At 53.1% G+C, this 27,288-nt stretch overlaps 7 protein-coding genes across 7 annotated transcripts; 3 read left to right on the plus strand and 4 right to left on the minus strand.

Annotated features, from left to right (window-relative positions):
* Nucleotides 1-83: 83 nt before the first annotated feature.
* BGZ61DRAFT_526663 (uncharacterized protein) lies at nt 84-9,781 on the minus strand (the record flags this gene model as incomplete). The annotated part of the gene is made up of 2 exons (XM_046252998.1): nt 84-9,651; nt 9,711-9,781. 2 exons carry the CDS (start codon nt 9,779-9,781, stop codon nt 84-86), a joined length of 9,639 nt encoding a protein of 3,212 aa, XP_046110395.1.
* A 495-nt stretch (nt 9,782-10,276) lies between these two features.
* Nucleotides 10,277-12,515, plus strand: BGZ61DRAFT_82055 (organic solute transporter Ostalpha-domain-containing protein). Its single transcript, XM_046257120.1, has 3 exons — nt 10,277-10,690; nt 10,751-11,918; nt 11,969-12,515. Exons 1-3 carry the CDS (start codon nt 10,578-10,580, stop codon nt 12,422-12,424), a joined length of 1,737 nt encoding a protein of 578 aa, XP_046110396.1. The 5' UTR covers nt 10,277-10,577; the 3' UTR covers nt 12,425-12,515.
* A 652-nt stretch (nt 12,516-13,167) lies between these two features.
* Nucleotides 13,168-14,017, minus strand: BGZ61DRAFT_440550 (uncharacterized protein). The gene has a single exon (XM_046244494.1). It carries the CDS (start codon nt 13,628-13,630, stop codon nt 13,286-13,288), a length of 345 nt encoding a protein of 114 aa, XP_046110397.1. The 5' UTR covers nt 13,631-14,017; the 3' UTR covers nt 13,168-13,285.
* A 385-nt stretch (nt 14,018-14,402) lies between these two features.
* Nucleotides 14,403-17,174, plus strand: BGZ61DRAFT_502441 (uncharacterized protein). Its single transcript, XM_046251732.1, has 3 exons — nt 14,403-15,081; nt 15,137-16,639; nt 16,695-17,174. Exons 1-3 carry the CDS (start codon nt 14,577-14,579, stop codon nt 16,802-16,804), a joined length of 2,118 nt encoding a protein of 705 aa, XP_046110398.1. The 5' UTR covers nt 14,403-14,576; the 3' UTR covers nt 16,805-17,174.
* Nucleotides 17,175-17,341: 167 nt separating this feature from the next.
* Nucleotides 17,342-20,575, minus strand: BGZ61DRAFT_526666 (exocyst complex component Sec5-domain-containing protein; the record flags this gene model as incomplete). The annotated part of the gene is made up of 3 exons (XM_046252999.1): nt 17,342-18,046; nt 18,098-20,187; nt 20,254-20,575. 3 exons carry the CDS (start codon nt 20,573-20,575, stop codon nt 17,342-17,344), a joined length of 3,117 nt encoding a protein of 1,038 aa, XP_046110399.1.
* Nucleotides 20,576-21,222: 647 nt separating this feature from the next.
* BGZ61DRAFT_440554 (uncharacterized protein) lies at nt 21,223-22,993 on the plus strand. The gene is made up of 5 exons (XM_046244495.1): nt 21,223-21,442; nt 21,516-21,578; nt 21,747-21,833; nt 21,891-22,013; nt 22,086-22,993. Exons 1-5 carry the CDS (start codon nt 21,356-21,358, stop codon nt 22,875-22,877), a joined length of 1,152 nt encoding a protein of 383 aa, XP_046110400.1. The 5' UTR covers nt 21,223-21,355; the 3' UTR covers nt 22,878-22,993.
* A 715-nt stretch (nt 22,994-23,708) lies between these two features.
* BGZ61DRAFT_489539 (uncharacterized protein) lies at nt 23,709-26,813 on the minus strand (the record flags this gene model as incomplete). Its single annotated transcript, XM_046250225.1, has 4 exons — nt 23,709-24,173; nt 24,226-26,164; nt 26,310-26,650; nt 26,712-26,813. The coding sequence occupies 4 exons, from the start codon at nt 26,811-26,813 to the stop codon at nt 23,709-23,711; spliced, it is 2,847 nt and encodes a 948-aa protein (XP_046110401.1).
* Between the last annotated feature and the right edge of the window lie 475 nt (nt 26,814-27,288).

Below are 27,288 nucleotides of genomic sequence, written 5' to 3' on the forward strand. Positions count from 1 at the left end.
AAAACGCCTCGCTTGCTTGCATATCTCCCACCGAATGACTCACACGGGCAACACTCAGCACACCCACTCCACGAGAACTCTCCTCACGACGATCCCAAGATCGAAGAATATGCATCCTCCACCTCGCCGACCAACTCCAACAGTGACACAATCACAATTTGATGCGTCAGGTTAGGCAACCTATCGCGGTGCAGTCCGATCCATTCCAGCGGTGGCGTTGCCTCTCCCATGTCACGCAACTGCGGCGTCTCGATGACGGGCGCCTCCAACGCGACGTAGTCGTACTTGGACTGCGGCACATTCACCTCGGCCGTAATCTTCTGCTGTTCGCCTTCCCGCTGCTCCGCCTCCGTCCCAGGCACTCCCGTGATCTTGACTGCTGTCAGCGGCAGCTCCTTGCCCCAAATCTGCTCCAGCGCCTTGGAGTGGTTGGCAAACATGCCACGGATGTAGCTGACTCGTGAGAAGTTCCAGCCAACTTCCACCTTGCCTTCAAACGCACTCTTGAAGATGTAGTCGATTTGGTTGTCCTGCGGTTTTTGCCACGTCTCCATGACTGCTGATACCTGCGGGACGTTGAGGATCGTTCCGCCGCGGGATCCAGTTGCCCGCTGAACAACGTCCTCCACCGAGATCTCACTCAGCGTCTTCGGCGCCTCCACATTTCTCACCCCCGCAAGTCCAATTCGAAGCTGTCCCAGCATCATTTTGAGGATGCTGTGGATGCGTCGCTGTTCCAAGCTAGCTGCAAACCGAGTGTATGCGTTGAGGGCTTCCACCTTGAAAACCTGGTGGTCGGAGAAGGTGCTTGGGAACACGCCCAGGTTCAGTGCCTTGAGCGTAACCACAACATCTGTGTCTAGAGAGATGGGAGACTTGGAAATGGTGTCCTCTTCACGAAGCTTAGGCGTTGGGACAACCTGGGGCATCGCCGTTCGAGAGGCAACCGACCTTCGTTTCATGAACTTTTCAATCTCTTTCAGGGAAGTCTCGAAGCTCTCTTTTCTTTCTTGGACCAGCTTCTTGATGGCTTGCCACAAGGCAATACCTTGTGCTGCTGACGTCGTCGTACCGAAGACTTGGACGGCTTCTCCGTCAAAGATTGCAACCAGTCGATCTCCACTACCGTCATGGCTCTCGCGCACATTGTACATCAAGAACTCAAGCGAGGTAATGTCGGCAACCAAGAAGGCTTGATAGTCGAAGGCCGCCTTGACTCGGAATGCGTTGAAGGCGATCGAGGCCTGAATCAAGGGTGTCTCGTTCAACGCCTCCTCTCGTTTCGGCCACTGAATCGAGGTTCGAAGTCTGAAATCTTGCAATGCAACAAATCCACTCAGCCGCCCCGTGCAGTCGACCCCGATCTTATCGAAACCGAGACAGAGGTTCTGCTCCCAGTCTGATGTCTTCTTAGAGGAAATCCAGAAGTTATTGATCGCAAATGCCGACTTTCCAATGGCTTGTCCCAGGTCGATGGTGACATCAAGAGCGGCAATTGATATAGTTGCCGTCCAAGGGAATGCAGCTGTCGCTGCCACCTGCTGATATCGCTGCACCAAATGACCCTGCGAGGTTTCAGGCTGGAGTTTCGGCACTGGTGCTGAAGACCCTTGACGTAGCTCGCTAGGATACCAAATCTCTCGGAAGAGCAAGAAGTCTTGCGCTTGCTTGGCGTTGATGGCTACTACCATGGGGCTAACGTTGATGATGGCGGACACTCCACTGGTTCCACTGAAGTGCTTGCTGTTCATGAAAGACAGTGTGATAGAGTCGAGCTCGAAGCTTGCGGTCGATTCCCTGGAGTACACATGCTGAACGGACGCGTGCAGCTTGGTAAATGCTCCCGAAATCGCGAAGAAGTTGCCCTGCTCCACGGAACGCACGGTATTGACCGTGAAGTAGATGTTGTCAAAGCATGTTGTAGCAGCAACGCGCGCGATCGGTTGGCAACTGAGGGAGAACTCTTGTCTGCATATACGCAGACCCAAGTTGAGCTTCAGGCGACCCAGAACGGCGCTTGGGTCTGCGGTAAGGATGTTATCCTCATCCCCAGACTTTTCAGGTTTGGTCTTTGGTGACTCCGGCTGCTCGGATGGCTCAGCTTCTTCGTCATCCTTGACAACCTCCTTCACACTTGACATCATGTCCATCACTAGCGGAACGACTGATGGATAGAGAATGTTGCTGGATGCGTCAACCTTGATCTCGCCATAGAGCGAAGGATCTTCTTCTCCATTATCTCGATACTCAACCTTCCAAGCCAACCCAGGACTGCGCAGGACGGCTCCACTGCCAGAATCATCTGCGTTGAATTGGCCATATTTGCCAGCCAAGGAGGGGCGTCCATGTCTTGAATTCACAGAGTCATCCATAGCCCTCTTGCTTGACACGTAAACGACAGCACCCGCGAAATCTGCATCGACAAGCAGATTCTCCAATCTCTTGTTGCCAAAGGTACTTCGGTGAGGTTCTTTCTTGACCGCCTGGCTTGGCTTCTTGTCAGGTGGTGCCACCACAGTGTTCCATTGTGTTGATGCCTGCTGCACATTCTTCGTCGAAAGCAAAATCGATTCGGTGAGGTGAGCAGCTGGCACGATGAAGCCTGACGTCAGGCGAAGATCGAGAGACTCGCCCACAACCTGGAACGCCATACGGCGGGCCTCCGCAGTAGAGACATAGGCAATGTTGAAGATGACTTCGGGAAGGAGGGCCGAATGGAGGGATCGGAGGCTCATGTCTTGGCCAGGTGGTACCATCTGGATCTGGAAGTTCTCAATGGCCAACCGAGCTGAATGCCTGGTCTTTGTACCGAACTGAAAGAGCTTCAGAGACAGGACGAGATCTTCCTTACGACTAGACTGGTCATCAAGGCTGTCTGCGACGATCCAGCAGACTCGAATGTTTCGAAGTTCGAAATGATATTTCACAGCTGCCAATACTGAGTCGATGAAATCGGCATCATCTGGCAGTTCCTCGTCACCGTTGATCGTGATCTTCGGCTTGGACTGTCTTAGTTTTCGCAGGTAGTCCAGCTCGCGAGAGGTATCGAGGTCCTTGATCTTCTCGCCCATATAGCCAAGAACGTCGACAACGGTCGAGATGGTTTCTGGAGCAAGCTTACACTCGAAATCGTCGCTGCTGAAATTGAAGGACCAAGTTTCTCTCCCATCATCGCCCATGTTGGAACTGGCGGAAACGGTAACTCCCACCCCAAGGCTTCCGCACGATCTCATAGAGCCCTCGTGGCCTCGTCGAATGTCAAGGCCGATCTGGCTAAGATTCAAGTGTAGCTCGGGATACTTGAGAATAGGCCCCTCCGCTTCGTGCCTGTTGGAGGCATGTAAATGAGCTCTGTCCAGAGAGAAGAGCACACGAGCAAGGGGCTCGATGTCCGACTTCAAAGATGTGTTGGCAAATACATGTAAGCCAGCCAGGGTCAGATGGACATTGTAGACGAGCTTCAGGTTCGGCTCAGTTGCTGGAATTACTTGTTTGGGCGTGTCTGTTCCGTCTGAGCCAAAGATGTCAGAGATGTGACCTTTGATGAGCTTGGTTTGCTGTTGCAACTCCTGAATAGCACTGGATATCTGCGGCTTATTCAGCGCAGTGAGTAGACTGTAGACTGCTGAAGCGTCCAGCTGCACAACTTCAAGCGATGAAAGAACCGTAACTGAATGCTCAGTCTGGCCAATATGGCTTGTGATGCGGCCATTCGTTGGAGGAATTTGCAGGAGCGAGATGCTACGAGGCTCGTTTCTGACATTGATTTGCATCTCGTGGTAATTTTCCTTGACATCAAAGTCAAAAATCACTTCCTTTCCAAAGTTCGCTGCAGCTGCGGCTCGTGCAACTGTTCCAGTAATCTTGTAGGTCAAGGACTGGAGGAAAGGAACAGAGATACTGTATTGATCCAGGAACATGGCAATGTTGACCCTCACGCTAGAAAGGCGTTCCGATATTCTCTTTAGTTCTCGTCGTGGCTTCGGCTTTGGCGACGTGACCAACTGACTCTTGAGGCGATACAGTTGAGTGATTTCGTCGCGAAACAGAAGGTCGGCCACCTCCAAGAGTCCGATGGGATCTTCCTTGATCGCAAATGTCAGGCTTTTGCTGCTAGCAGTCGCTTTCACAGTATGACAAGACGCTTCGTCGGTTTCTTGGACCTCGTGAGACAAAAACATGCTGGGTTCCAGAAGCTGCGACATGCCAAGGAGATGAGAATTGCTATGCATTGTGGATGTTACGGCATTGCAGTTCATCATGCAGTTGATGGATTCCGAGCTCTCTTGTCCACCATGCAAGAGAAGAGACCCCTTCAGCCCATGACTGAGAGTCTTCGAGTTGAGGTTGATAGTCTCGACTTCAATAGAACCCCTAGTCACTTCGAGTACGACGTGGATTGGGGGCAAGGTACTGGAACTTGGCTTCGAATGACTCTTGGAAACCACTGTCGTCGGGCTCGGCTTGGGTTGGCTTCGACTCTTGTTGTAGAGCCGCAGTATGTCCTCTGCTAGCTCACAAAGCTCCCAGTTCAGGTTTATTGCCGCCTCGTTGCAGCATAGGTTGACAACAGTAAGAGGCTTGTCCGCGTTTCCAGGAGAAGCCAAATTTTCTGCAGGGTTGATCTCCTGTTGATCGATTCTTGCAGCCAAGTCGACGAAACCGATCTTGTTTTGTTTCGGACCTGGGTCAAGTACTAAGTGCATTTCGCCAAGTCTACAAGCGCCGAGAATTGGAATATGGTCGTCAGGCTTCGTTGTTGCATCTCCGATTTGGCCAAAGATGTCCTTAAGTAGGAAAGCCTCGGTCAAGTCTTCCAGGTCCCAGCCGCGCCATCTCTCAAAGGCTTCAACCACAAACTCAGTTGCGTCATCTGGGAGTGTTGGGACACCATTCCGACACTGTTGGATCAGGTGGTACCGGGATTGCACATCCATGGATGTCCAGATTTGACGCAGCCGCATTGCGAGTTTCCAGGAATCAAATGTCCGAATATGGTCATTCGTCGACCGAAGTACGGCAGAGGGGCGAACCAAGAACGATGGGTCTTTGGTCGATTGTCCTTCTTCGAGCAGACGATATGTGAAGTATTTGTGGCAGGTTTCGTGTTTTGTGACGGTCTCTGAAAGTAACTCTTTGAGATCGGTGGCAATGGTCCCTGTGCGATGTATCAGAGAAGCAAGGTACTCAACCTTACCAGACGCTGTGCTGCCAACAATCGAGCCAATATCGGCGTCAATGTATCTCACGTCCTTCGAGCCAACTGACACAACGACGTTGTCGATCTGGGCCATGACGGCGGCTTGGGGCTCTTGCAGAGAGGATAGACGCTCGGAGGCAGACACTTCCGCTGATCCTAATCGTAGGTGAACGGAAGTTCTATCATTTGATGTCTCCGGCTTGAACGGATCTTCCCAATTGGTAGTGGTGCGAGTAACCAATGCCACTTTCGAAATTGTCACGTCATATTGGTCTTGCTCGTCCTGGGAAGGCTCCGATGGATCAGACGCCGTTGAGTTCAGAAGACGGAAGTTGGCCTTCGGCACCCTAACCAAGATATCTCTAATCTTCCCTCCAGTGCCACGATCTTTCTGTAGGTCAAAGATTTGTGTCATGGCATCAACTTGGAAAGCATCCAGTAAATCGTCAGGCTCGTTCGGCTGCAGTACATCCAGGAGTGAGGCGGCATAGCGAATGGACATCGGGTTCGCAAAAGCCGATATACCAGACGGAAATTCGATCAGGGCGCTCATGTACGTATGATCCTCACTGAGACAGTTCGGGTCAATGTCATCAAGCTCAGCATTCGCGATGTCGAACACTTCATCTTCGTCGCCTTCTTCAATGCTTTGGAACGGAACTTCGTGGGTGCTTGGTTGCACGCCTTGAAGTGGAAAGTGAGGTGCCACGTACTGGCTCGAGAAGGCAACAGATGAATGAGCTTGGTTCTCCCGCAGGGCATATTCTCCAACTGACATATGCCCAAACGATCCCTGGGATCCCCTCTGCCTCAGTGATGCCCGGTTATCTGCCGAGGCGGACCTGGGATCCAGGTGGCCACCCTGCTTTGACCCGGAACGAGTCCGGTGTTGGCTCTGAGCAAGAGAGAGGAATGAGCTCTTGTGGCTTAGGCCTCGTGAACGACGAGAGGCGATTGTTCTGTAGGACTCGCTTTCGGCACCTCCTTCGATAGCGACGGCAGGGTGTGGTGGCGGGGGTGCACATTGAGCTGGAGGATCTACTGCCTCTGGGATCATCTCATCGAGGTAATGAGGTAGCACAAGAAACTCGACGCGGTGTGTTCTCTGATCTTCTCGCTGCACCAACTCCTGCTGCAGTTTTCTTTCGTCGGTAAAGTGGAACTTTCGTCCAACGACTGCAAGATGCACGGCAGTTCGTAAGTAAGCCTCTGTGTCTACAGGATGCTGGTATCTTGACTTCTGCTGTCGTCCAGCTGACTCGGCGTTCACACACGAAACCTGGATGTTGGGTATGTTGATGTTCGCGCGTTTCGAGTAGTGCGATCGGGCCCAATCATTATAGTTGACATCAATGGCGTCAGTCGACAGAAGGAATGCTGCTTCGTCCACATGAAGCCAAACTCGAACGGAGTCAACGTTGACCCGTGCGAAGGTGATGTCGTAAAAAATCAAGGATGAGTAGGGCACCAGAGCATTTTCATTGTCGTCGAATGAGAATGCAAGGCCTTTCGCCCCCCTCACAAGCGCAACGAGGAAATCAGCGGTGCATTCTCCGCTGATAGCGCCCACGCCGACATCCCAATTACACAGATACGCAGGCTCCGTCGGCGGGAGGCCAAAGAGCTTGTGTCCGAAGAGGCGCACACCGTCGATGAAGAGTTGAGTGCTGGATGAAGACATTCCAGGGGAGTCGAGCTCTCCTTCTGAATTCCCTAGCGACAGGCTCACTGGGCTCACCTCAACTTCCATCTCCATGAAGTAGTTTGTGAACCGCATGTCTACAGAAATGCTTGCTAGTTCGGCTTGAACGAAGCGATTGGCAGAGTAGAGGTTCGTTGGTAGCATGAGCCTGAGATCGTCCACCTTTACACTAAGGATAACGTCCATATCATTTGACTTCTTGTGAGGAGGTTTGTTAGTGTCCTCCGCTTCGGGATTTCTTTGCTTCAACTGCAGCTGTTCTTGATGCTCGTTCAGTGTCTTGAAGTGGACACAATCACCAAAATAATTGTCCTTCAACAGGATAGCATATCGAACAAAGAACCCGTACAGATAAGCGTAGGGAGATTGTCCGCGAACATTCAGGATCAGAGTATCAGTGTTTGCGGAGGAGGTTGTTGCGTTATAGTGGTAGCCTCCGTCAACAACCAGGCCTTCAACATGACCAAGATCCCGAGAGGAGAGGAAGGCAGCCTGGGTATTCCATTCTGGAACCCGAAGTGCGAGATCTAGTGAATCAGCTCGCACCTCAAACGGAATATGGTTCTTGCTGGGTCGGAAGGTGTCGATGGGGATGCATAGTTCGGCGATTAGTGCAGGGCTAGAGAGAATGAAGTACGTGTTCTCCTCTATTACTGTTGCCTTGTCGATGATGTTGGCTTCGTTGACGTTCAGGTACAGTTTTAGGGATTGCAGATTGAGGTTGACGTGGTACTTAAATGGTGTGAAGACGAGATACTCCGCTGGTGGCCCATTCGTCCAGTCGTCCACCAAATCGGTCAAGAGAAAGATATGGTCTCGCAAGATGAACAGCTCCATCTTGTCGCTCATGATGTTGAAGTACCAATTCCTCAGCCCATTCCAAGAAATAGGGTTAGAAAGGTCACAAGATATTCGTTGAGCACCAGATCGCCAGAGCAGGTCATGATTGACACTGCTCCACAGCTCGGAACTCGGCAAGTTAATATCGAGGCGAGTAGAATACCCCGTTGAGCTGGCCAACATATCCATGTTGAATTTCACCGTGGAATTTGAAGGGATCTTCACTTCCAACCAACCTGCAGGGCGCGACTGAGTTGCATCGCCCTTGCTGTCCTTCTTTGCTCGGTGTCTTTGCTTCCGTTTCGTGGGGACCTTCTGGTGTTTCATCTGTGGCTCCTTGCCGCGCCAACGCCAGTTCTTGGATTCCTCCCTAATGGGAACCCTCAGGGTGGCGGCATCGTCCATTTCGACGTACAACTTGAACTGCGTGGGAACTCTCCAGGATCCAAGCTCCAATGGTTGGGCTGGAGTGACATCTTTGCAAAGGCTTGGGAAGAAAAACCGTTGCAAATCTGCACGCTGACGATCTGCCCATGGACCATAGTTCATCGTTCCACCCTTTATGGAGAAATCCATGCCCCAAGCAGGAGGCTCGCTGCCGTTGATATTGATGGGAAATGCCCTATCCTTCCGATGATGGTGTTGGTGGGTGACCTTTCCCACAACATCCCAGTACACGGTCAGGGTCGCCTCGGGACTGTCCAGGACGGTTGACACGGCGGCATACTCAACAGATGCCCATCGGGCCCGGTCATCTTGGTCAAGATCGTCGAGATATCGGGTCAAACCTTGCCACTGACTGACGCCAGGGACTTGCGAAGCAGCAGTGTTCATTCCATTCCGTGAGTCGGTTGAGAAGGATTCCACAGATCGCCGCCAGTAAGGTACCAGGTTGCGGAGTGAGTTAAGGGCCCTGCGGCGGTGATAACGGAAAAGTGATCTTTTAGGTATGTCATCCAGATCTTCGGTGTTGTCTCGGTCGCGAGTTGCTCGACAGACTTGGTCTTCTTTGAAATCTTCGTTGTCCTTCATTTCAACCACGGGGTGTTTGAATTTAATTTTAAAGGTTTGTCGGTAAGGGTCAGCAGTTTCCGTCTCCGAGGCGTCCACATCGACCGACATTGAATCGGCCCTAGCCACGAGAATGCCCTTGGTATTCTCATTCCCCATAACAACGGCAGCTTTATGACATTCGATGTGGAAGGGAAGCAGCTGGATCATGAATGGTAACTCGACATCGCATGGGGCATTGAGTTGCTCGTCATCGTCAGCGCTTCCAAAACCGGTGGTAGAGCGCCGGTAGTTGAACATTCCATGGGCATCCGGGCCATGCTTCTCGTTCGACCCTTGACCCTCTTGGCCTTGCGTCTCGGCCCCAGCTTCAGAGTTCCTGGGTCGTTTGAACCCACGAGACCTCATTGCAGTTCCGTCCATTTCCGATGTTCCACTGGAGCGGGACTCAGGGTCAAGCTCCTCATTAAGGCCACGGAGGACTCCATCGTATGCTGGACTGCGATTGTACACAAACCACTCCAAGCCAGTCAAGTCGACTTGAATACGGGATGGCAGTTGCGCATTCCTCTCCTTGTTAGCTCCCGAGGTATCCGTGGCTGATTGGCGGGAGTTGATGATGTCTGCATCGCGAACTCGTCGCAGCCAATATCGCCAGGTGATGTACCCATGTTGGACCATGAATGCCTCGTTTTCGCCATGATATCGTAAGCCAGTGAAGAAGATTCGGCCTCCAAGGAGGGATATTTGAACGGCCCGCACATCGATGTATACGCGGTACCAGTGCCAGGTCCATGCTCGGATGCCGTAGGAAACGATGGATGCGAAGACCCGGTTGAAGTAGAGGAGGAAGAAGACGGAGAGGACGCCGCACAAGGCCACGAAGATGAGGAACTCGCTACAGACGATACAAGTCAGCTTCTAGCCATTGCCAGATCACATGGAGGGGCAGCCTACTAATTGAATCCGGGGCTCGAGTCGCTTCTTGCTGCGATGCCAGTATCGGAGTACAACAGCGTGGTATTCATGGTGGATGGTGCTCCGGCAGCTCCGCGGGCTGGCAAAACAGGCGCTACGTCATCTAGTTCTCAGGGTCGCTGGCATTGAAACAGTCGCGCGCAAAGGAGGTACAGCGCAAGTCGGCGGGCGAAGCATCTCCTGGCTGATGGGAGTCGGTCAGGAACCGTCAGGTCATGTAAAGGTCAGCTCGCGACGCGGTTGAGAGCATCTCTCCATCCATCCCCTGCAGTTGCTAGGTCAGGACCCAACCAAGTAGGACTGGCTACAGGGGTTACAGGGGACAAAGGGTCTGCGGGGCCAATAGTTGCAGCGCCCCACCCGCCTAGACGCAGCCGCGTCAAGCTCCCGCCTGCCCCTATAAGCCGCCGAGGGACGAGCTACAGGTCGCTAAACCGCCCGAGCTAATTACCTGCTCGTGCACCTTCACACCTTAGCTCAAGCAAGGGAGTTGCAAGCAAGCGGCGCATGAACCATAATTCCGTACCGACTCTAGGCTACGACCTCATCATCTGGCTACCACGGGCTACCACCAGCAATAGCCTGCTTTGGGAGGGCGTCAGTACGCGACACGACTTCGACACCCAAGAGGTTGCGAGTCTCGCCAGTGTCGTCATCACTCGACTCCGACCCGTCATCAATAAGCTACCAACGCCCACGTCATCACCTAAAGCTCTGCGTCCACCCTCTTCCTCTCCCCGACCGCCTTAGCTACAACGCCGCCCTCGCGCTCCTCAGCCATGTACTAGGACGCGCCAGACGAACTGCGGGATACGACACAGCTTCCCATCTGGATCGCGCATCACAATGGAGAGCTACGCCGGCATCATGGCGGATGGCGGCACCGGCCAGAAGCTTACATATGCCACCATCGTGGTATCAGGCGTCGCGTCCCTGATCGCCACACTGATGTCTATTGTGTGAGGATTTTGCGTTGCTTCTCTATCCAACCGAACACCATGGCTAACCTGTGCCCACAGCTCCATCTTTCTTCAGGCGAAAAACTACCGAAAGCCTCTCCTGCAGAGATATGTCGTGCGAATCCTTCTCATGGTCCCCATCTATTCCATAGCCTCCTGGACAAGCATGATCTCTCTAAAAGCCGCCGCATTCCTCGACCCCATACGCGACATATACGAGGCCTTCACCATCTATACCTTCTTCCAGTTACTCATCAACTATATCGGCGGCGAGCGGGCCCTTATTGTCATGATGCATGGCCGAGCGCCAGTTCAACATCTCTGGCCAATGGATCATGTCTTAGCCAAGGTTGATATCTCAGATCCGTACACCTTCCTGTCGATCAAACGTGGCATCCTGCAGTACGCCTGGCTGAAGCCGATTCTTGCCTTGGCAGCTGTTATCATGAAGGCCACCGGAACGTACCAAGAAGGATACATTGGGCTTACCTCGGGCTACCTCTGGAGCGGCATCATCTATAACCTCAGCGTCACTCTGAGCCTGTACTCACTTGGCCTCTTCTGGGTCTGCATGCACCGCGACCTACAGCCCTTCAGGCCGGTCCCCAAGTTCTTGTGTGTCAAGCTCATCATCTTTGCATCGTACTGGCAAGGATTCTTCCTCTCCATTCTTGTCTGGATAGGCGCTATTCCGGATAACGTCCAGGGCTACACACCGGACAATCTGGCTGCGGCCATACAGGATGCCTTGATTTGCATTGAGATGCCCATGTTTGCTGTTGCTCATTGGTATGCGTTCTCGTGGCATGATTTTGCAGATGATAGCATTCTATCTGCACGCATGCAACTGAACCACGCTTTCCGTGACGCCTTTGGCGTCAGAGATTTGATCGAAGATTCCAAACTCACATTCCGTGGCGACAGCTACGGGTATAGGGTGTTCGACTCCGGGGATAAGGTCATGGCTCACGAAGATTCCCGGTCGAGACTGGCGAGACTTAAGGAGGGCATGCGCTACGAACGTGGCGGTAAAGGAAAGTATTGGATTCCCAAGCCTGGAGAGATCAACACGACGACTCCGCTCCTCTCATCTAACGGAGAGGCGAGCTCGAATCGACCTGACCAAATGAATGAAAACGCCCACGGCACCTTTGAGGAACCTCAGATCCATGCGGATGAGGATCGTCTGTATGACATGGCACGCCAGCTGGAATATGGAGATTGGAATGTCAGTTCGAGTCCCCCCGGCGGTAGTTCATTGCTAACCGTGAGAATCAGTATCCTGTCATTACAGCCAGTGAACCATTAAGAGATCGATACCGCTCTGCAAGAAGCTTTGGCTCCAGGTCTCCTTCTTATACGCCACCCGCAAGGTCACCAGCAGTCGCTGGATCGTCCACGCGCGCGCCCACTAGCAAAGGCAAACAAAAGATTGCAGAACCCGAACCCCAGGCCGTGGTTCCAATCAAGAAGAAGAAAAAGGCCAAGAAGGTTGTGAAACATGAGGAGCCGGACCCATCCAAGCTCGGGCTTGGAAAGGGCCCTCCACCGGAGGCCAGCCCAGCACCTGGCTATGACGGAGTAGAGAGCCCTGTCAACGAAGAAGTTGGTGAGTGGGGAAGCAGCGCCCAGAGTCAACCTCAGCAGGAAGAAGAAGATTACATGTCGAGATACCAGGTTACAGACAGTGATGGGTTTGGGGATGTCTGGGGGAGAGACGAGGGTTCTAGGTGAAGTGTGAACTTGTTTATACCAGATACCCTTCAGGCTACCGCGGAAGGGTGTCGCCTTGGGTGCATAGCGAGGAGTTTATGGTTGATCTGCGTCTGTATCTGTAGTGGAAGGAAGACTAGATTCATCTTAGGTTAATATGTAAGCATAGCCTTGTATATTCCACGTATTGGCATGGTAAAAACATGAAACTGGCTAACGGTACTCGATGGGGTTTATCATGTCACTGGAACAAGACTCTGTGCAATTCTATGAAACTGTACCAACTCTCAAATTTCTCACACCACATGTGTAGCGATCTTAGTACTACTGCTCCACTTAGAAATTACCAGCACACCAATTTGCTTGTAGCAGGTTTGAGCAATGCACCACACAGCAAAACCCCTTCATTCTCATTTTCCGATACAAAATTTTGGAGCAAGCTATATTGAGACACAAAATAGTGAGGGATCATGCAGGCCACCGACTCGTGCCCGACAGAGGTTATGGTTAAGATTGGCGCGCCGTAACTGGAGCTCGGGTACGTACATGTCACAGGGTAGGGGAGCGGCAAAATTGCCATATGCATCAACCATCTAAGACGATGCGAACCAATTCGATCGATCACTTGGGCTTTTCTCTGAGACAAGATTGGTACTCATCTGTATTTTTACTTTTTAGCATTTTTTATATGAATTATTGACATCGTTTTGTCCATGAAATTTCCTTTCTGCTGGCCATCGATGAACCCCTTGGGAAGGTTAGTCGCGTCCTTGTTGTGTGATGTTACTGGGACCGTCCCCGTACTAAAATAAGAATCAGGACTTCCTCTTGATTGCATGTCCCTAGCACTCAAAGGAGTCTTCTCGCCTAAGAATCTGCATTTTAAGGTCCTAAATGCCAATCCGGGTTCAAGAGAGGCTGGATGGACGAGACCGCCTGAATATAATGTAGATGAAGGTTCCGTTGTCTTTCAGTACTCGAGAGACCTTGATGACTAGTGGGGGAGACATGCGCTAGGGTATTTGGTTGGTGTAAGACGTCTTTCATGTATCGACTGGTGCTGTCCTCGACCTCATACGGGGGACTCCAAGGGGTACCGTAAATTATCGCATCAATGGTCCCTTTGTTAAGGCCAAAATTGATGGACTTGTCTGCAAGATCAACCATGCTGTGCACATCAGTAAGCTTCCACCCACTCCCACCGAGCTCAGCATGACGATCGGTCATAGGGCTGACAACCGGAGAAGAGAAATCGACACAGAGCTGCTGTTGTAACCACGGGACGCAGGGTCAACAGGGATGAACTAGATATATGAATACCTAGCACGGTTAATTATGAAGAAAAAAAACTGGGATTATAAGGAGTATTCATGTGCCGGGGTAGTGCGAAATGTCACTGTTTCCTGATCCCAGATGCAGGATGAGTGAGACCTCTTTTGCTTTTACGTCCTGAGTCTTGAAGAGATGCCTCTGGGGAAAAAAAAAAGGGCTCAAGATCAGCGAAAAGAGCGAGGCTACTAGTAAGTAAGTAGAATCAACTCCGCCCGATTTGACGTATCGGCTGTCCCAATATTGGGGACAGCAGAGCGCCATGTCCTCTTCGACGGTCATGACTTACAGAGAAAGTGGATTTCGTACTCCGTATGAACGAGGGGGATAGTGGGGTTGATTGTGACCCCTCTAAATCAAACAAGTTGTAAGGCGCAGAGCTTGGTGCGCACGTGATCATATGACACATCTCACTTCAAGACCAGATTCATAATGGTACATGCCGAAATAAGGTATCTATGTTAATTGGTAGATATTCAATGATTTAAAATCAAGTTCCTAGAATTTTTGCGATACCACGACTTCAACATTTCGTCCTGTCTTAATAGTGATCGGCTGAATCATCTGCGTTCGGAGAATTTTATCCAATTACATGACTGGATGGCGACTCGGAATATCTATAGCCCGGAATCTACAGGCGGTGTGAGAATTTTGTCGGTCAACGAGGGCAGAATCTGTGCCACCACGAAGCCATCACCAAGCCCACCAGCCCTATCTTCGAGCGCCGTGGCCGGCACATCGCGACCGGACTTCTAGCAAAGAATTTATAGCGGCGCCGACATCTTGAACGCTTTGAAGTCGGAGGTTGCAGGCCAGGTGCTTGCAACCACCCCTCCCACGCGCAATGGGCCGAAAGCCCAACCCCCTCATCCTCGAGTATTTCGTCCGTGGCCCGAAGCTCAATGACAACAGCAACCGTTATCCGCACACGTGCAAGCAATGCGGCGAGAACTTCCCCAAGGGCCGCATCGACAGTTTGACGACTCACATCACCAAAAAATGTCCGGCCATCTCCGAGTCGGACCGAATGCGTGCGTGTCTTGAACTACATGGCATCACCAGCACGAGGGCGGCTCCTGACCGACCCCCGCCCGATGCGCAGGCGAACGGACAAGCTACGGATATCCCCAATCTGCCTCAGGGATGGAGCGCGCTCGAGACTCTCGCCGAAGCCTCACGGCAAGTTGATTTGAATGAAAACAATCGCAGCCAGAGTGTCCAGGGTGGGCATGACCCCGCCGACCCCGCCAACGGCCAGCATGTTGGTGACCGCTTCGAACTTCAGGAGCAATTCACCCTCGACAATCCTCCTGTGAGCTATGAGAACCGGGTTCAGCAGAACAATAGAGGTAAGAGGTTGTAAATTGGCCAGCCGAGTTCGTCTGAAGCTGACCCTGCCGCTAGGTGTTGTGCCAACCACGCTTCCCGGACCCGAACTCTCAGCTGAGGAGCGACTTCAGGCCTTCCTACCTGGGAACGAATCCTCCCCAGATGTCTCTAACATTTCCGTTGCGGTTGCAGCCGCGGCTCGACTGAACCCGTCCCTTCTCGATCCTCAGCTCGTCAGCGACAACCCATCTTCGACCCCTCCTCCGACCGTTGACATCTCACCTCCTGCGGAAGACTCTCCGGGTGCTACGACGGCTCCAGACGCTAATATCTCTCAGCCGTGGGGCGAGATGACGTACCTAACCGCTGCTTCCCCGGTTCCTATGGTCAACGAGCATCCGCCCGTGCCAATTCAGATGAACCGCGGTGGTATCCGTATGGACACTGGTGATGGACCCTTCAGTGGGCGGCCCCGTCATTCCCGATCCCGGTTTACGGCTGCCCGGCGCAAGGAGGTACAGGAGGTCCGAAAGATTGGCGCTTGCATCAGGTGCAGAATCCTCCGGAAGAATTGCGGGAAGGGAACTCCTTGTGATACTTGCCGAAAGGTTCTGGCTCCGCGTGTTTGGAGAACTGGTTGTGTTCGCACTAGGTTGCATGAACAGCTTGACCTCTACTCGGCTGGGGTCCAGGTGGTCCTGTCTCAAAATCGAATCAACCTCCTGAAGAGCCAGCTTCAATTGGTAAACAATGGCTACGTGATCGAGGTCTCGCACTTTCCTGAGACAGGGAAAGCCATTGTCCTTGAGGCGCTAGTTGCTTTGCTCGAACCGAGTGAGGCCCAGGCCGCCACTAGGCAGAGCAAGGACCCCTTTCACCGGGTCATCATGATTGACCAGGACACGGAGGATATCCCCGGCAAAGTCGAAACATACATGCGTGATGTCTTTCAGCACTTCATCGAGCGCGAGCCCTCAAGGTTTATGAGAGTCACTCTTGAGATCGCGCTTCAACAACTTGCAGAAGGAGAAGACGACTTGCTCCGTAAGGCACTGGAGCTCTGGGGTTTGGTAGAGAGTATCGACCTCGAGAGACAGTGGAATATAATGGAGAAATCTAGCACTGAAGGAGAGGAGCCCAGGCGAATCAAGGAGGCTCAGAGCGAAAATGATATTGACATCTACACAATGATTTGCATGCAACTCAACGCTGCGGCCGAAAGAAAGGCCAATAATACGTCGAAGAGCCTCCTGAGCGGCATGCATCGGGTGCTCCAGGACAGCAAAGTCAAGATTAGCTTCAAGGTCTTCCTCACGGCCGTCATTTTTCTCAATTGTGTCGAGAAATCTACTTGGGCCTTCAAGGCCTGGGAACAGGATCATCTTCGTCCAGGCTGGCCCTTGGAAAGAGACCCCAGCGTTTTCACCCAGCAAGGCGGCAATCTGGCAGGTTTGTTGAAGATGCTTCTTGCTATTCGCAAGGCTCTGCCTCAAACCATGCGCGACGAGGCCGGGAAGTTGGTCACTTCAGAACAAGATCCGGTTGTGGTTAACTATTTTCAGAGCTTGGATCTCGATTGTACGTCTCAAGCTACATGGTTCACAGCGTATATATATGCTAACATACTCGTCAGACAACACAATTCAGGCCCGTCAAGAAGGGTCCCAGTTCTCCCCCGCAGACTCCCGCTCCCTCGAGCTCACTTTCTGCTCCCATCTCCTCCTCCCAAATTCTCCTACTTAGATATACCCTCCACTTTGCTGCGCTCACTCGACAGGCCCCGTCAGCTTCGTTGCGCTTGAAGGAGAAAAATGACAAACGACAGACGGAGAGTCAAGCGCGCGTTGTTGACGATGGCAGTGGAGTAGTACCCTTTCGACCACCTTAATGGCTAATGACTGGACGGAAACAACACGAATTGATACCTTTACGACGACATGTACGACTAGGCGTTTTGAGGCAACTAGCCCAGCCGACTCGATGAGAGAAAATTATGATGAAAAGAAACCAAAAGTAATGGATGGTTGTTCACCTGGCGTTGCGGAATCTATACACGTAGAGGATGAGACACCTCAGGGTCTTTACACACAAAAAGGGGGGGATGGCTTCTGGCATGTCTGTAATAAACAAATCTTACACTTTTGGCCCTCATAAAAAAGTTTACTTCTAGCTTTCTTCAACTACAAACACTTGTTGTTTCCTTGACATTGCTGGTCTCATACGCCCATTGTGCCATAATCAGTACTCCCAATATCATTCCATGACAACAGATAACACCGCCTAGGGAACTGAAATCCCGCTGTTGTTCCGGCTCGGTCCATGGCCAGGTCGCTTGGGCTTCTTGAAGCAGGCAAACTCGTTCTTGCTCGCGTCGCGGAGGCGCTTGAGGACGTTGCGCATCTCGGGCAGCTCGCTTTGTAGGCGGGCGCGGGCTTCGTTGTCGGTGCGACCGTCGAGCTCTTGGTAGATCTGGCCTTGGAGCTCCGAGGCGCGGTCGGTAGTGTAGTGGCTGAGAGTCTGGGCGACGAACTCAACGTCGAGGGTGGCCTGCATGAGGGCCTCGAGTGTGTAGCGGGGCCGGCGGCGGAAGGCTTCTAGGAGTTGCATGGATGTCTGCTCCAGGAGAAAGGAGAGGACCTGGGGAGTGAGAGACGGTGCCGTCGTGGAGACCTGGGAGTGGACCAGGACGAGGGAGAGGAGGGCCTCGTAGACGTAAGGCCTTGCGGTTTGGGCGCGCTGGCCCTGGCTCGGAGCCCAGTCGTTAGATGCCAAGCCAGTTTGGATGATATCGTGGAGCTTCTCGATCGACTGCTTGGTGTATGACTGGAAGAGACGGGCGTCGATCTGGCCGAGGACGTCTCGAATGGTCTTGGACTCATCCGTCAACTTGACGGAAAAGGCATTCTCAAACTGAGAGTTGAGGCTGGGTACAACTTGAGAGCGCAAAGATTGCAGGTTGCTGAGGGTCATGAGCATCCGAATGTTCTGCATATTTGTCAGTGCTGTCATGAGTCGTATCATTGGTATGCGACTTACTCGATCACCGGCATCCAACGTTCCCTTGCCCGATACCACAGGTGTTGCAGCCATAACCAGCGTAATGTCGCTCTCAATCGACCAGTCGTCATCAGACTTCTTTAGAGACCGCTCGGCGTTCTCCACCATGCCGCTCAAAGCTTTATACAATGTTGTGACGTATTGGCTTCGCACCATCTGGAGCAGCTTGGTCGGCGGTGGCAGAACAATGTCGCCTGCACCCGGCTTCGACATGGCGTCAGATATGTAAAGGATCTTCTGCATGCCTGAAAGTAGAGCGCCCTCAAAGGCCGAAAAGCTGGCTGGCATCCGTGTCACATCACCAAGCTCTACCGATCGCTGCCAGTCCTCGACGAACTTGATGTTCTCGGCATCGCGGTTCCATGCTGCGCAAAGAGCAGTGACACAGCGCTCTCGGGAGGCACCGACAAGAGTCCTCAAGCGCTCCAGGATCTGGCTGTCCCCTGACGCAACAGGGCCAATGCTAGCCATGTCAGACGCCCCAGACCCAATCAGGGCCAGCATCTTGGAGAGGTAATGAACACCGCTCATCGAGTTTGACCATGGAGGCCAGAAAGCCAACTTTTCCCATGCCTCACCCCTCTTAGGTGATGGTGGAGGCAAGTTGTTGGGATCAAAGTTGAAGCGAGGGTCTCGTGTCGATGGTGTCAACGTGCCAGACATAGGCGTCGATGCCACTGGCGTGTTGGGTGATGACATTGGCATGGGTGAGAAAAGCAATGAGATATCCTCTGGCGGCAGATCTGCGAAGAAGGCAAAAACGTGCTCGCGTGTCATATCTACCAGCTCCACCGCTCCCTTCCGTAGCTCGTTAACGTTCTGGGGCGAAAGCTGGTGATGGTGTCGCGATTCATCTCGATAGCCCGTTGGCAGACTTGCTTGTGCCTTTCCATCGATGAAGCCCTGCACCATCTGCCAGAACTCTACCACCTCCCCAAGGATGCCTTGGGGTGACAGGAGGTTATTCAGGAAAGAGAGCATCTTCTCCCACAGCTCAATGACCTCGGGAGAGTCAGTCGACAATGGTTTACCTTCGATTACTGGTCGACCCAGAGAACGGAGATGGTTCGCTATCGTGTGAGGACTGGGCTTCTCCAGGCTCGCCAATCTCCGGCGGAGGACCTCGATTTCAATCTTCGAACGGTCCGACGTAGCTTGAATCTTGCCCTTGAGGTGATCATACCGGCTCAAGAGCCACACCCAAATGGGATTGTCATCGGAACCAAGCTCTAGGAGCAGGCTAATAAGCTCTGTGTGCTGGTCCTGCACACGCCCATTCATAGTCTCCGACTTGGATATGGTATGGAGATTGACCAGCCGTTTCCAGACATCCCTCTTGAAATTCCGAATCTGATGGTCAACGTCGTGCCACATGCGCCCTGCGATTACTAGCTGATAAAGCTGTGGTTCAGTCGGGGTGCGGCCTTCCAATTCCTCCGATAGTTTGCGAGCCTCGTCGGTAATCTTCCTGGCACGACCAAACTCTTCAATCAGCGACTCGTAATCTTTGCGCTTGATGCTGTCGGATATTGCTGTGCTTAGCTCGAAATAGTCCTTGAATCTTGTCAAGTGGTTGGAGACGGTTTTGAGATGCTCCTCCTTCTCTCGTCCTCCAAGAGCAGGGCCCCAGACATCCTCCGCCTTTGCCGAGACATCCAACAGAGGTCCCTTGATTCCCAACACACCATACTCACTCTCCTTGGTAAGCGCATTCTTCTTACGAGTGTCGGGCATAGGCGAGGTTAAGGGGTTATTGATGGCCGTTGTCCCAGCGATGCTGCTCCGAAAACTGCCGCGACTAGCGTGACGAGAATGCGGACGGCCTTGGCTGGGGGGTTCGACTCCGCGATATTTCATTTCCTTGTAGACGTTATCGATTGTGGCCTTGGCCTTGACGAATCGTTCAAAGTTGGTCTCGACTAGGACCTTGAGGGAGGCGGACTTTTGGTCGATAGACTGTGAAAGGACGTCCAGGCCGGTGACCAGGCCACGTGTATCGGCCCCCGAATGCATCTGCGACAGGAAAAGGGCGGGCGAGAATGTCGTCGAGGAGAGAAGGAATCGGTTGCCTGTGACAGAGATATAAGCTTGGCTCCAACTGTGACCAGCTCATGACAGCTCGCGCGGGGACATACGTAGTCGCAAATCATCTTGGAGGGGCAGACCAAGCTGCTTCAGCGTCCTCACAACACTGTTGGCGGTTCCCAAAGGGTCGGGTTCATCTTTCTGCACCAGGCTCCCAACGCCTCCAGCGCCGGGTTCTGATCCTGGCAGAATGCTCCGTCGGTCGCTAACAGCTCTCTCCAAGGCCTGGTACCGGGACTTTCTCCGCTTGAGCTTCGCTCCTTTTTCGCCTTCTTCGTCGGAGCCTTCAACGTCCTTCTCGGCGGGCCATTCTGAGGGGAAGGCTGTGGGGATCTGGTAGAAGTCGAGGATGGTGCGTTCGTAGTCGGCCATGGTGTCGACAATGGCCAGGAGGTGGGGGGACAATCAGGGCAGAAGGCGCATGCTTGCCCTCGGTCGCGTGAGGTCGGAAACAGTCGTATAGGGATCAGTATGTGGCGTTTTTAGTTGGTCCGGGCCTTAATGCAGCGCAAATCGAGAGCTGTTCGCACGCGTCGCAAGCTGTCTTGGTGTTGATGTCGTTTGGGCGGTCGTCACCTTGAAGCTCATGCATGTGGCTGTGTAGCGTCTGTTACAGGTTGACAGCCCGGGCGCCGGCATGTACGACTGTGGCTGGTGGGTTTGCCGCATCTGTGGCGCTTGCGGGATCTTGTTATCTGCGTTTTCCGTTTTCCGTTATCCGTTATCCATGGCGGGGCTGTGGCACCCTGCATGGCCTAAGCGCGTGTGTGGCTAGTGCCCTCCCCGGAGTTCCAGCGGATGCCCACCGGACGACGACCGGCTCGGACGGTGGCAAGCGGAAATCCGGCGGCTCCGAGGCTTGTAGCCGAACGAGGAGCAAGAAAAGCCGCGGAAAAGTGGAGGAAGTGGAGGCAGTGGAGCGCCGGCGCCACATTCGCAGTGGCTCGCAGTGGCTGGAGAACCTGTCGCTGGGTGCGCTGAGTTGCATTGGATTGTTTTCCACTTGGTTCATGCCCGTGGGCGAAACTTCAAACTTCTTCTTCAATCAATCTATCTACACCTACTCTCCTCTCCTCTTCTCCCCTCCTCTCTTCCTCGTTCTCCCTTGTTTCTCCGAGTCCCGGCTGCTCGCATTCCCGCTCGTCCTTCACAATGCTGGCCATTCGAGCTTTCTCCAAGCCTGTCTCCAGGCAGGCCCTGCGCGCAGCTCCCCGCGCCGCTGCGACTTGGGCCGTCTACGTAAGTGACGACTTCGCGCCCACCAGCCGCACCGCACCACCACCGCACGCCAATGCTAACACGCCCGCCGCAGAACCGATGCTACTCGACCGCCGGCGAGAAGGTCGCCAAGTACAACGGCACCAAGGACTCCAATGTACGTCGCTGCTTGATCAATTTCTTTCCTCTCTCCTCTTTCCGTCTCTGTGGCGGCCCCAGCATCGGCTGGTCCGAGCCAAGGTTGCCGAGATAAAATCACTCAGCCTTGATGCCTGGCCCAGACCCCAGATCATATTGATATTCGCCTTGCTAACTCCATGTCCAGGGCAACTTCCTCGTCAGCTTGATCGAGGGTGACGGTATCGGCCCTGAGATTGCCCAGTCCGTCAAGGACATCTTCTCCGCCGCCAAGGTATGCTCCACCCACAGCCTCTCCGTGTAAGCCTCCAAGCACTAATACACATTCTAGACTCCCATTGCCTGGGAGCCCGTCGACGTCACTCCCATCCTCAAGAACGGCAAGACCGCCATCCCCGATGCTGCCATTGAGAACATCCAGAAGAACAAGATTGCCCTAAAGGGTCCTCTCGCTGTATGTGCTGCCCCAAGCGCAAGCCGTCGTTCGGCCTCACCGGCACCTTTCTAACATCTATTGCTGCAATAGACCCCCATTGGCAAGGGCCATGTCTCCCTCAACCTCACCCTCCGACGAACCTTCAACCTCTTCGCCAACCTGCGACCCTGCCGCTCCGTCGCGGGCTTCGAGACCCCCTACGATGGCGTCAACACCGTCCTGATCCGAGAGAACACCGAGGGTGAATACTCCGGCATCGAGCACGTCGTCGTCGATGGCGTCGTCCAGAGCATCAAGCTCATCACCCGCGAGGCCTCCGAGCGTGTCCTCCGATATGCCTTCCAGCACGCCCAGGCCATTGGTCGCAAGAAGGTCCGTGTCGTCCACAAGGCCACCATCATGAAGCTGTCCGATGGTCTCTTCCTCAAGGTCGCCCAGGACGTCGCCAAGGACTTCCCCGAGATCGAGTTCGACGCCGAGCTGCTCGACAACAGCTGCCTCAAGATGGTTACCGACCCCACCCCCTACAACGACAAGGTTCTTGTCATGCCCAACCTGTACGGTGACATTCTCTCCGACATGTGCGCCGGCCTCATCGGCGGCCTGGGCCTTACCCCCTCAGGCAACATCGGTGACGAGTGCTCGATCTTCGAGGCCGTCCATGGCTCCGCCCCTGACATTGCCGGCAAGGGCCTGGCCAACCCCACCGCCCTGCTCCTCAGCTCCATCATGATGCTGCGACACATGGGTCTCACCGAGCACGCCACTCGCATTGAGACCGCCATCTTTGATACCCTGGCCGAGGGCAAGACTCTCACCGGCGACCTGGGCGGCAAGTCCAAGACCCACGAGTACGCTCAGGCCATCATCTCGAGGCTGTAAATACAAGATTAGATACCTGCTGCTTCCCCGGGTGCGCGCGCGTTTTTTTAAGGGTAGTATTTATGTAACTGTACCAATCCTAGATTAAGGCACGGCGAAATGATTGTTTGAACTCATGCTTCTTTTTCCCCTTCGTGATATTTGTACCACCGTTGCGCGGTTTCTGCTCCCTAGCCGCGTTCGTGCGATTAAAAGAAAATTGCTAAAGGATCCGGTTGTATGAAAAACACTACATATGAGGTTGCAACTTATATCGCGCTTCACACCCTTTCAACTGTACGCAACATGGGACCTCCTTGTCGTGTCAGATGTGACCAATATTCTCATGGCAGCACCCTTACCCTATAGAAACCTCGAGAGTTGAGAGAAAAGGGGCAAAAGAAAATATAAATTGAACTCGTAAATCCTGATTTTTTAGAGATAAAAAGGTCATGCAGCAGATCATGCAACCTGTGCATTAATAGCTGTGCCCTAGCGTCGTAGTTTTACACTGCACATGGGCACTTGTCATGATGCATCGGCCGTTCGCCGACAAAGCAATATGACAACCCCACTCCACCCATGCACGTCATCACGATGACATGCGAACTCGGAACTAATAAACCACGCTGCGACGGCATGTCGGGTATTGTCCAAACGCTTCATAACGTACATACATGTATGTCCAATCGCTAAAACCGTATCCAGGGATATTCGCGAGCCTGTTGGCCCATGATTCGCCAACCCAATAACCATAATCCAATACAGATAGATGCCGAGGGCATTTCCATGTACGCCAGCCAATCCGTGAACCAGCCGTCTCCCAAGTTTTTCCCAGCCATCTCACCCCATTCAAAGTCGCCCAGTTCGAATCTCCTTGTCAAAGATCTTGACGCCCCAAACATCGTAGAACTGCAGCACTCCCACAGTCTTGAGACGAAGCCGTTTCCCGCAGTGAAACGCATCATCGTCGTCCTCATCGCTGTCAGTATCCGAGCCCCAGTCGCTCATTGGAAGCACCGGAAGATCATCATTGTTGTGGATGGGACCAAGGATAGCCTTTCCCTTGCCCTTGTCTCTCCTCTTCGACTCCTCCTCTCCCTTCTTGGCCGTCTCCGAAGGTCGAATGACACGATCTAGCCGGTCATCTTCCATAGCGATCCACTCAAGCTTAAGCTCAGGATGGTGGGAGAGGTTGTCAACGATGAAATTCAGAATCTCGCGCATGACCCATATGCATGTGTCGTTGTTTCTGAAATGAAGAATGTGGATCGCTCGCAGATTCACCAACCCGGAGAAGTATTGCATAAAAGCATGCTACCAGACAGGTTAGCACGAATAGGTGAGACGGGAAATTGATAAATCTTACCACAGCGTGGATGTTCATACTGATAGCCAATTCTTCGAGCTGAGTTCCCCGGTTACATATGAGAATCATGGCCTTTTGGTTCACATCCCAATTGGAACCATTTGACTCATCTTTGATCATCAACCGCTTCAAAGTCATCATGTGCTTCTTGAGGACAAGCCGACGGATTTGATCAATTGTGATTGTAGCTTTAGGGGCAAAGCTCTCTGGCTTGTACTTTGAGCTGCGTTCGAGCATAAATAGTTCATGCAACTCCTCTAGTTGCGACATGCAGGTTAGGAACGCAGTAGACACATTGTCGGTGAAGACACTGCGCAGAGCCAACGGGTGGACCTTGTTCTCCTTAGCCAACAACGTCCAAATAGGGGCTTGATTGCCGACGTTGAGGAGTGTGAGATTCTTGATGCAACGCAAGTCCATAGCCCTCGACAACACGGATGCTTTGACAGGAATTAGATGGATGCTCAAAGTCTCCAGCGAAACCCCGCGAGTATCTCGGATGTAGTCTTCCATGGACCGTCGGTTTTGTTCAGCACTGGCCTCCTTGGGATGAGTTGGTAGCTGCCTTGTTGCATCCAAAATTTCGGCCTCTGCTGTCTTGATTTGCTGTTGGATGTCGACGATAGACAGAAGAAGTTCCTTAAGCTGGGATTCTGCTTCGTTGACCTGGACAATAGTAGCGTCAGTGTCCTCAGTAGACATGCCCTTAAGTTTCTGGCCGAGGTCATCCGCTTGCTTCTGAAAGTGACCGAGCTTCGCTGAAAGCGTTTCTGTGTTTGTCAACTGGGCTGCCAAATTTGTGATAGCGCGGTTCATTCCGGTACTTGAGCTGGACCCAGGTGCTCCGGAACTGTTAATTGCTGACGCTAACTCCCGAGACTTCTCGTCAACGTCCTTTGCAGCCTGACCATCAGAATCGTCGTCTGCGTCGTCCACCACATCCAAATGCTCAATTTCGATATCCTCGGGGGACACCTCGCCTTCAACATTCTTGCCCTTGGGCCGGCTGCTGGAGGCTGTCGAACTTGAAGAATCCTTATTTTCCAACTGAAGATTCTTGCTGGTCTCATCCTTTTTAGAACCTTCACTGTCCTTGGTTGCCGCAGGGGATGCATCATCTGAGACTTTGGCCGGAAGGCTGTCTGATTCGATGTACTTTCTGGCCGCCTTTTCGATTGTGTCAAGGATATCCTGTTGTTCAGTAGAGAAGTCTCGCGAGCCGTTGCTGAGAGACATCAGTTTGGAGGAAACACCTCTCATCGATGAGATGAATTCTTCCCGGGGATCTGCCGTCTCGTCATGTTCAGAGTCCTCTCTTTTGTCGTTGCTACTCGCGGCATCTCGAGGGTTCTTCTGAAACTGTGACTTCTTGACGATGAATGGCTCGACATCAAAGATCCTCCCCAAGACAGACTCTTGGAGTTTGCGCTCTTCTTGCGAACGGAAGGTCTTTGAAGACCCGCTCGCTTCAAAGTTAGAGCCTTGGGAGGCTGGGACGACTTGAAACTCATCATCCACGTCCGAATCATCCGGATCGGAGTCTGGCGGTGGTCGACGGGCCTGTAATGCTAAAGAGTCGGACAGAGATAGGTGTAGTTCGTTCAAGGTGGCTGATGAGTTGCGAACACATGTCTTGAGCTCAGTTACCACGTCCAGACTGTCGATGTCGAGGACAGAGAGAGTTTTTAGTTTCTTGAAGCCTGAGAGTGTTGGGGGTTCCCGTATCAACACAGGAGTGCGCTTCCCAACCTTGGTCTTGGACTTGGACGTCGGTAGAAGAGTATGTGAAGGCCCGCTCGAAACGGTGGTTGGGATCGTGTTCCCAATAGGAACCGGGAAGACTGGGGGCGGTGGCGGGAGGTCGGACCAGTGAGTCGGAGCCGGCGCATCATCAAGCACCAGTGGTAGAGGGGGGGAGTAGTATAGTAAGACTCGCCAGCTTGCATGCGGACGTGGAGTGTAGTCAATGTCTGTATCTTGTGCAGCTCCTGGTACACGGGTCTACTGAGTTCCACGCGAATGTTCCATCTAACCGCGCCAGTTAGCATAAGAGGGGACGAGCAAGGATATGAGGCGCTACGAACCGGAAAATCTCGAGAGACTTGGCCTTCTTGATGGTCAAGAACAACAGAGTATTCAAGAACTTGCCGCAACTAGCGCTGTACAAGTATGGCTTGTAAGCATGCTCGGCCTTAGCGCCTGTGCTCACAGTGTCCATGGACAGTTCCTTGAGATGTTTGGCATAGTTATAATCGCTCGTGGTGAAGGCATCGAGGCCACCAGCGAGGCCGTCAATGGGACATTCGAACCTCAGGTCATCTTCATCGGGGAAGAGGATGTTGAAGCTGCGGTACAGATGGGCGGAGGCGAGCTCGTGGAAGTGCTTCGAGACGAGTGCGACGCAGATGAGATCGGATTGGGAGCACTGCGAGAAGGGTCAGCGGGATCCATGATGTATGCGAGTTGAGCGGGCGAGTTGCGCATACATGGGACAGGATCTCTAGTTGGGTCTCGGGTGGCAAGTCCAGGAAGGTGAGCGCAGTCTTGGGTGCGGGGGCAGCCTCGTCGCCGGCAGCCTCCGCAGCCATGATCGCTGACGTCGGGAAGAGCGAGACGATTCGACCACTACGGGATGAGTATAGATGGACGGAGAAGCGTAGTCGCAAGCGCAAGCGGAGTCGGAGGTAGAGGCAGAGGTGGCGACGTCACTTGGGTGTGGGACGTGGCCGAAGCGAAGCGAAGCGAAGCGAGGTGATGCAATGCGATGCGACGCAGCGTCCGGCCCGGAATGGGCTATAGTAGGTCTCAGAGGCGGAATGGGGGGGAACGGGCGAGATGAGAGCGATGAAGAATAGCGAATGGAATGGAGGTATATAAAAGAAGGCAGAGGAGCGAGCAACTTGTACGTCGCGGGCTGGAGGTCTGTGGTGGTTCTTTGTTGGTTCAGTAGTGGTGATGGGATGGCGGGGCGGATCAACGATTCGCAGCAGGGCTCTGAGCTTGCCAGGGGCTCTTGCCAGGCGGTGCGAGCGCTGTGGGATAGGCTGCACGGGGTGCGATCAG

This window comes from Ilyonectria robusta (genome assembly GCF_021365365.1).
Source record: "Ilyonectria robusta strain PMI_751 chromosome Unknown BGZ61scaffold_2, whole genome shotgun sequence".
Classification (NCBI taxonomy): Eukaryota; Fungi; Ascomycota; class Sordariomycetes; order Hypocreales; family Nectriaceae; genus Ilyonectria; species Ilyonectria robusta.